At 55.4% G+C, this 8,566-nt stretch overlaps 4 protein-coding genes across 4 annotated transcripts; 3 read left to right on the forward strand and 1 right to left on the reverse strand.

The window, feature by feature from the left end:
- Positions 1-739: 739 nt before the first annotated feature.
- On the reverse strand, positions 740-3,054 carry J4E79_008572 (uncharacterized protein; the record flags this gene model as incomplete). Its single annotated transcript, XM_049357427.1, has 2 exons — positions 740-2,901; positions 2,949-3,054. 2 exons carry the CDS (start codon positions 3,052-3,054, stop codon positions 740-742), a joined length of 2,268 nt encoding a protein of 755 aa, XP_049208325.1.
- A 389-nt stretch (positions 3,055-3,443) lies between these two features.
- Positions 3,444-5,700, forward strand: J4E79_008573 (uncharacterized protein; the record flags this gene model as incomplete). Its single annotated transcript, XM_049357428.1, has 2 exons — positions 3,444-3,785; positions 3,835-5,700. The coding sequence occupies 2 exons, from the start codon at positions 3,444-3,446 to the stop codon at positions 5,698-5,700; spliced, it is 2,208 nt and encodes a 735-aa protein (XP_049208326.1).
- Positions 5,701-6,518: 818 nt separating this feature from the next.
- Positions 6,519-6,976, forward strand: J4E79_008574 (uncharacterized protein; the record flags this gene model as incomplete). The annotated part of the gene is made up of 3 exons (XM_049357429.1): positions 6,519-6,661; positions 6,713-6,802; positions 6,856-6,976. The coding sequence occupies 3 exons, from the start codon at positions 6,519-6,521 to the stop codon at positions 6,974-6,976; spliced, it is 354 nt and encodes a 117-aa protein (XP_049208327.1).
- A 347-nt stretch (positions 6,977-7,323) lies between these two features.
- J4E79_008575 (uncharacterized protein) lies at positions 7,324-8,270 on the forward strand (the record flags this gene model as incomplete). The annotated part of the gene is made up of 2 exons (XM_049357430.1): positions 7,324-7,459; positions 7,516-8,270. The coding sequence occupies 2 exons, from the start codon at positions 7,324-7,326 to the stop codon at positions 8,268-8,270; spliced, it is 891 nt and encodes a 296-aa protein (XP_049208328.1).
- Positions 8,271-8,566: the final 296 nt, after the last annotated feature.

An 8,566-nucleotide genomic window follows, 5' to 3' on the forward strand; every position in this document is an offset into this window, starting at 1 on the left:
GGTATAATTGAAACCAGAACATGGCGCACACTCGACATCCTTGGCCGGCTGAGAGTTCCAACGCTTCCCTCGAAGGCTGATGTACGCTTACAAGACATGTGTCCGGATCCCAGATGAACCATGAGTCTGCTAACCAATCGGCATACTGCACGCTGACTTCCTCGACGGGTACGAAAACGAGGTTTTGACAGAAGTGGCACAGCATGGGGTATGTCGATGCCACGCCGTATGAATTAGCAAGCGCAAAGATGATGACGGAAAGGTTGCCGACAGTGAGATGGAGGAATGGTAGAGGACAACAAAAAGAGTTGAGGGAGGAAGGAACCGAGGGGGCTGTGTACACATGACCAGGCAGCCACGAACGTCATGTGCAACAGCAATCAGCCTCGTTTGCATCGTAGAAAAACCTGCATTTGAGCTCAGAAGGGCGTTCCTGTCGGGATGCTATGGCACCTCCCAAAAGTCTCATGCCGCATCGCCAAGACTACGACAGGACAGCAAGAACACATCACCAATAATGTAATGTTCAGCAGCGCTTATCGGACAATTCGTAGCATCCGCAGACAAAGCTGTCATCACCCCAAGAGGCCCTTAACTTCAACTTGACGACATGCATGATCATGCATCAATTGTTATATTTCCCTGCTTTCAGAGGCCGTAGAATCTAAAGGGTATCATATCCATCAATCATTGACTTGGCCGTATCACATCACACTCACAGCAACCTGTCATTTCGCGCCTATTCCTGACCCCAAGTATCATCATCCCCAATCTCGCCCACAATCTCCACGCCCTGCTCCTCCTGAAAAGCAACCTGCTTATTCTTCCCCCTCTTCTTCTTCCCCTTCCCATTCTCCTTGTTCGCACCATCACCAATCGGATTCCCATCCTGATCAACACCCGCAAGTTCCCTCTGGCGTTTCCTCTCCTGTGCTTCCGCTTTTGCCTTGGCGATTTTCTCCGCATACTCTGCTTCCTCCGCCGCCATTTCGCGCTTGATCCTGTCCGTGTCGGCGAAAGAGGCCTCGGTCTTTTCCGATTTCTGCAGGAACGTATTCCAGCCATCGCCGTTGATCTCGCAGCGGCCTTGGAGAGCGGCGCGGATGTCGTCGGGGTTGTCGCGTTCCTCGCGGGTGAATTTGGTTTTGATGGAGCGGCGCGTGAAGCCGGGGAACATTTGAGATATCATCTGGAAATCGGTGCCGAAGGATCTGAGGCCCTCGTAGAACAGGTTCGTGAGGTCCGTGGTCCAACGTCGTCCTTGGCCGGGTAGGAGGAACTCGTTGGGGAAGCGCTTATTGTTCTTCATGAAGCTGCGGGTTGTGAGGCGTGCGGTGATGTCTTGGTCTTCAACGACGGTCATGTCGCTAATGAGACGGTCTGCATCGCCCTCTCGGTCGATAAATACAGTGGTGGGATCCATTTCCATCTCGCCTGCTGCGTTCACACGAAACCTGGGTCCCGGTTCAACCTGTGAAGCCGCCAGCTCTGCTCCTGCTTCTGCCAAAAGTCTGTCCTGCTTCTCTTGATCTGCTTTCGAAGGGATGTTCTTGTTGTCTTCTTCTCTTCGACGTTGCTTGACGGCATCCCAATCAATGGTACGCATTTGCTTTTCCCGTGAAGACAGCTTTCCAACGCGCAGATCCCGAGCTGCTAGAGTATCCATATAGGTTTCATTGGGGTCAATCGTCTGGTCTTCGGCATCGGATGGTGTGGGCTCTCGTGGCGGTCGCCCCTTCCGCTTCTTCTCCCTGACTGCGCCTTCTTCGCCTTCAACACCATCGACCTCTTCGCGTTCTTCGCCCTCTGGAGTGGCCCTTCTCCTCCTCTTTGCTTTGGGCTTGCGACGCACGGCTGCTGCTACAATCTCATCTGCTATGCGGCCGACTTCATTCTCTGGGCCTTCGACGACCTCGCTGCTCAGAGCCCCCTTGGTCTTTCTTGGCTTCCTGGGTTTCTTCGCTGGCGCTGGAGCTTCCTCGCCATCTTGTGTAGTGGGTTCGGTGGCCTTCTTTCTTGCGCGGGGCTTGGCGGCAGCTCGCTTCCGGGTGGGCTGAGCCTCTTCTTCGTCTTCTCCTTCTTGTTCAACGTGTTCTGCATCTGGATCTGCTGCAGCGGCCCTCTTCTTGCGTGGCTGGCGAGGCTTTCGAGTCGGCGCAGCAGCTGCGGCCTCTTCTTCGCCCTCTGGAGGGTGGTTCACCGCTGCCCATGGAAGCTTCCTCCTCTTTCGCGGTTGTGGAAGGGCCTGGGGATCTGCAGTAGGGGCGGGAACATTCGGGTCGGCAGTCTGTTCGCCGGCGTTGTCCGCTGGTGCTGGCGCATCGACAGCGGCCGTAGCTTCGACCTCTGGCTGTGGTTGTGCAGCTACTCCGTTTTCTCGTTGTACCGACTGTGACGGGCCTGTGGTATCTCCTCCACTTGCAGCGACATCTTGACTCGCTGGGGTGCCTAATTGTACGGGTGGTTCTATACGACGCCGCTTGGGTGACCTGCCGCCATCGCCCGCATCTTCCAAGTATTGGGTAGTGAGACCCCGGTCTGTCGAAGGCTGTGCAGCGATATGGGGCTCTTTCTCGGCTTGTGTCTGGGTGTCGGTATTGGCAGGTGCTTGAGTGGGAAGTGGCTGGGTAGGGTTCGGGATCGGTTGCGGAGGCGCTTTCGAAGACTCGGCTGTACTGGGGACAGCTTGGGGAGTAGTCGCTGTGGCAGGTGCTTGGGTCGCAGCTGGTGTAGGCAGCTCGGCGGTAGTCGGAGGCTCAGTCGCCGGCGCATTAGAGGACTCTGGTTCGGCCTGTGAAGTTTGCGATTCGGCAGGCGCAGAAGGTGTAGGAGTGGGTGCAGCAGCAGCGGCCGGTCGTCGTCGTGCGGCTTTGGGTGCGAACTTTTTGCCCGTTGTATTCTCTGGCCATGGCTTAGCAGAGTCGGCGCCGTTGCATGGGACGACTCACTATTAATAAAAGAACTAAAGGTCGCCGCCGCAGGTTTAGGCGCAGGCGCAGGCGCCTTGTCGCTACCGGCAGCAGGCGGCTGATTGGGAGCGTCGTCGGCCGCCATGTGTATGCAGCACTCGTTCACGCCAGGCTCTGGCTGCTCGCTCTCTTTCTCACATTGGCGGGCAGTGGTGGGGAATGTGAACGACGCAGAGGGTCGCGTCGACAGACACAGACCACGCCCTAGCGCGACACTAGCTCTTGGCAGTCCACCTGGGCTGCTAACGAACTCTCTTCGCTCGACCTCCTCACCCACCGGCCTCACACGACACACCCGCCCGCCTGCCGCTGCCTCTCGTCCGCCCGTCTCCTGCGTGCCTGCCATCCGCTCCTTCATCTCCCTTTAATGACCTGAGAGCGCGCGCGTCTTCGCTGCCCTATCTCGAAGCCGGCGTCTCCTCGATGAGGCTCGAAGCCAGGACCGTCGCACCCCCATCGCTTGACGCCGTCAAGATGGAGGACCGAAAACGGCCCATTGCCGACGACGCTGCTCCTCCCGCTAAGAGGCAAGCCGTGACCGTCAACGGTGCTCGCTCCCACCCAGACGCTGACTTGCCGTGGAAAGATGACATCGAGGTTCGCCCCCCGATCACCTCCCGCCCTCCTCCCACGCCCACGGCGCACACACCCGCTGACCACTCGAATCTACAGTCGTTCCAGAAAGATGCCATTCTGCGCCAGATGCGCGAGTTCAAGCGCGAGAAGGCTACCGTCGAGTCACAACTGAACGAGCTGGAGGGCCGCTCCAAGTACCACGACGACCACCTCCGCACAATCGACGCTTGGTTTGATCAGGTCAGTATACCCCTGGAAGTTGATTGAGGTGATGCTAATGGCTGCTTAGCTTATCGATGAAATCAAACTCCTGGGCGCCGAGAAACTACCTGCATCATCAGGCGATTCCGATGCCTCGCAGTCGGTACCCGCTGCGCTTCTGTGCGAGGACACCCAGACGTTCAAGAAACACCTCTCGGACCGCAAAGAGAAGATCCTTGCATCCCTTTCCGACCTGTTCGCGAGATACCCTGCAAGCAGTCCTGAGGTTGCGAAACTCCAACAGAAGCTGTCAGAACTCTTGGTCACGGAGAAGGATCACGTTGTGCGATTGCAACGCGTCACTACCGAGAAAGAACAACTATCTGACCGGTTGGACACGGCTACTCATCGCTACCTGGTCGCTGAGAAGAAGCTCGATCGCTTGAAGAGCGCCCAAGTTCAGAAACTTGAGCAGCAGGCGCACGGCACAAGCGCGCCTGCAAAGGAGGAGGCTCCATCTACCAGTAACGGAACAGAAGCCGTCAATGGCACCTCACCCGGACCGATCAGTGAAGAGTTGGAAACTGCAAAAAACCAGGCCATAGCCGAGGCAGCCAAAAGGAAAGAGCAGCTTGAGCAGATCGAGCAGGAAAACAAGAAGCTCACTGAGGAAGTCTCAGCATTGAAGGTCAAGCTTACCGGGCTGTCGGATGATGATTATGCAAAGACCGATCTCTTCAAAGCTATCAAGAACCAGCACGAAGACGTGATCAAGCGAATCAACAATCTCGAAGCCACCAACATTTCCTTGCGGGAAGAAGCGCAAAAGTTTCAAGCAGAGCGAACAGCCTACAGGATCAAGGTGGACGATGAGGTGCGCGCTAGTTTGGCAGACAGTGCAAGCCACGTTTCGCAAGCGGAAGCGAACTGTGCTCGCATTCGAAATGCCCGTGACGAACTAGCCACCAAGAATAACCTCTTGGAAGCCAGCCACAAGGATTCCAAGGATTCTATCGAGCAGGCGAAACAGCTTGCGAGCGCATGCGACAGCCGCATTGCTGCACTCGAATCGGAATGCGAGCGACTGCGACTCCAGATTGCGGAGCAGCAGAGCTCAGGAGACCAAGTAATGTCTGGCTTAGACGACTTGACACCGGAGCAGCTGCGCAGCAAGATCTCTAAGCTTGAGAGCCAATGCAAGATTCTGGGCAACGAACTCCCGTCCATGGAGTCGGCATGGAAAAAGGCGCAGGCCATCGCGAGCAAGAAGATTACCGAGATTGCTGCGTGGGAAGAGAACATTGCCAAGGCACATGCGGACAAGGCCAAAGCGGATCAAAAGTTCTTCGCAGCCATGAAGACCAAAGGAGAACTCGAACAACAAATCCGCATCCTCCGTGCCCAGGCTACCAAAGCCACGGAAGTAGTGGCGCAATTGAAAGAGGCAGATTCCTTGAGCCGGTCACTGGTCGACAAGCTGGAGAAGCAATGTGCGGAAATGCGATCGCAAATGGACGATCTTTCTACCCAGCACCGCCAGCTGCAACAAAAGGTCAGCGAGAATGCCATCACTTCCGAGGGTCATGTCAGCCAGATAGCGGAGCTCAAGAAGGTCGTCGAGGCCAAGGACGCGACATGTCTCGCGGCAAAGCACGCCCAACGCGAATCGGAAACCGAGCGAGACAAGCTTGCTGCACAAGTGACTGGACTGGAGAAGCAAGTGCAAATCTACAAGAAAAAGAGCACGGCCAACCAGAGCTCTGAAGTGTCGACGATGGAGCTGTTGATCCAGTGTCAGATCTGCAAGAGCAAGCTCAAGAACACGGTCATCAAGACTTGTGGGCACATGTTCTGCGACCAGTGCGTGCAAGATCGACTCACCAACCGCGCGAGGAAGTGCCCGAATTGCGGCAAGGCCTTTGGCAGCAACGATACCATGCGCGTCCATTTGTGAGAGCTCTGCAAACCGGATACCCTTTTCTTATTCCCTGCATTTTGCCACATGTACATCACCAGCTGCATTTCCTTCGGTACCCTTTCTTACCAGTTTACAATAGCGTTGAAGGCGAATTTTGAGGCCAAGCACGAAGCAGTGCCTGGGACGTTGGTGTTTTGCGGGTGGCTTTCTGCCAAATTCATGGCGTTGGTGTTCGGCAGCGCAAGAGCGCGAGACAATGTACCATGATAGTTGCGATGCATGTTCAGACGACATGTGTTAGCATGTTTTACTAGATGCACGGAGTTCGTCTCTCGGTCGGCAATGTCTCCGCGGATGGGTTTAGATAAATTCCGTTGGCTCTGCGGAGCTCAGGCCTGGGATGGCCCAGAGAAAGAATGCAAACAAAGATACCATGTCCAATTTGTGTTATATGATGTGGTTCTATAGCCTTTGACTCACACTGGGCTGGTACCTTTGCTCGGTGCACTAGGCAAAGCGTTCGTTGTGAGCCAATCATGTGAGAGCTGTCATTTCAAACTGAAGGCCGGATCTGGGATGTTTAAGTGGGTGGGCCCGTGAACGTAGGGATGTAAGGCTGAAGGCGCAGGGTATGACGTTCCTCGCCGTTGCCCCACGCGACAGGCTACCATAAACACCCTTGAACAAGACTACTATAACCACGACCACAATCCGCAACAAGACCCTTTCAGACTACACCTCTCCAGCACAAACTACAACATCTGCAACTTGCTACACGACCTTGAAACCGTCCACATATAAAAACTTTTGATCAACTCTTACACTTTTACATCAACCGCAACTACCCTACCGCAATGGCCACCAACGTCCTCACTCCTCGCGACACCAACGCGCAAGTCAAGCCCATGTCTTCCCCAGAGAAGGACGCCGAGAAGAAGGACTCCAAGAGCCTCGACTACCACCGTCAAGTTCTGCAGTCGCGTCTAGACAACGGACAGTGAGTTCTCACATGTCCATATCCCTTTGTGTATCACTAACGATACTCCAGAGAGCAGAAGTTTGTCTCGCCGTCGGACGACATCATGAGCCCCGCTACACAGAAGTTGCAGGCTTTCAAGACCAAGCACGCCATGAAGAAGTAAGTTGCTTTGCAATTACACAGTAGCGGAATAGGGACTAATGCACGCCTAGATCGAAGCCGCAGACGCTGTTTAAGAAGACGAGCGCAAAGAACTTCGAGTCGAACAAGGGCAGCGGCACACTCATGTTCGCCGACATCCCCAAGAAGGACGCGAAGGAGGAAGACGTGTAGACAAGGCCCCACAGCCATTCTTGTTTAGCGTGTACAGCAATGGTTTTCTTCTCAGGCGCAATTGTCATCTGTATACCCTGTTTGTTGCGGCTTGGATGCCTTCGGATGATGGGCTGGTTCTGGAGTTTTGATTACGGATGAATGACTACGAGGCTCATGACTAGATATATTGATGAGAGGAGACGAAATGGAACAACGTTTATCATGCATTACCATCTTCAGACTAGGTCTATATGCATGTGTAAAGCTGCATGCGCCCAAATGGATACCCCCCGTCTATCTTGGGAATAGTCGCCGAGGCGCATGTTGTACCCTACTCTAGCCGCATCACCGTTCCCACGCACACGATGACACAACCACCGTCGGAGCAACAAGCCGTCCAAGACGAGATAGCGGATCTCGAAAGACGGCTACACGATGCGAAAGCCAGACTGAACCCAGACACCGTCGCAGCGACACCTTCAACCCCCGCAAACGACGCAGGTCCGTCATCACACCCACCCACCCATCCACCCAACACCCAGCCTAACACCCCCCAGCCCTCCACGCGCTCCTCCTCCTCGCCGACTCCGCGCTCCCACTAGGTTCCTTCGCCTTCAGCTCAGGCCTAGAATCCTATCTCGCGCACCACAAGCCGTCGCCGCCGTCGGCATCACAGCTACCCGCGTTCCACACCTTCCTCCGCCTATCGCTCTCAACACTCGCAAGCACATCGCTGCCCTACGTGCTAGCCGGGTACCGCACGCCGCAAGCCATCGAGACACTGGATAATGACTTTGACGCGAGTACGCCGTGTACTGTTGCGCGACGGGCGAGCATAGCACAGGGTCGCGCGTTGCTGGCGGTTTGGGATCGCAGTTTTAGGACGCAGTATGATGGGTCTAAGGCGATGGCATCTCAAGATGCGTTGAATGGGGGGATGCGCAGTGAAGTCGCGATTAAAGCGCTCACGGCGTTCTCTGCTGCACTACGCACTTCAGAGCATATCAACGTGCATCTTGCGCCGCTGTGGGGTCTCGTCACGAGTATCCTGGCTGTTCCGCTGCAACAAGCTGCATACCTTTTCCTCTTTTCACATGCACGCACTGTGGTTAGTGCGGCTGTGAGAGCGAGCGTTATGGGTCCGTATCAGGCGCAGGCGGTTCTTGCGAGCGCGGAGCTGCAGGATAGGATTCGGGGGCTGGTGGATGAGGGGTGGGATAGGAAGGTGGAGGATGCGGGGCAGAGTGTCCCCGTTATGGATCTTTGGGTTGGGAGACATGAGAAGTTGTATTCGAGGATTTTCAACTCGTGAAGACTGATCTGGAAAGCAATGCGGAAGGGATAGAATGCATGGAATTGGACAGATACGGGTGGAGGAACTTTAGGTCGGTTCTACTTCTCGAACGACAGTGCTAGCATCTGTGTCTTCTCCCTCGACGCCCCCTTCACAATCTCCATCTCCATCCCCATCACCATCCAACGCACCATCCCAATCCCAATCCACCCCCACCCCCTCCTCCCTCCCCCTCCTATCCATCTCCCCAATCCTCCCCCTAACATCCCCCAAACACTTCCCCAACAAATTCTCCCCCCACCACTCCCTATACC

The sequence above is a fragment of the Alternaria viburni genome (assembly GCF_023758015.1).
Source record: "Alternaria viburni strain BMP 2772 chromosome Unknown scaffold_20, whole genome shotgun sequence".
NCBI classification, from domain to species: domain Eukaryota; kingdom Fungi; phylum Ascomycota; class Dothideomycetes; order Pleosporales; family Pleosporaceae; genus Alternaria; species Alternaria viburni.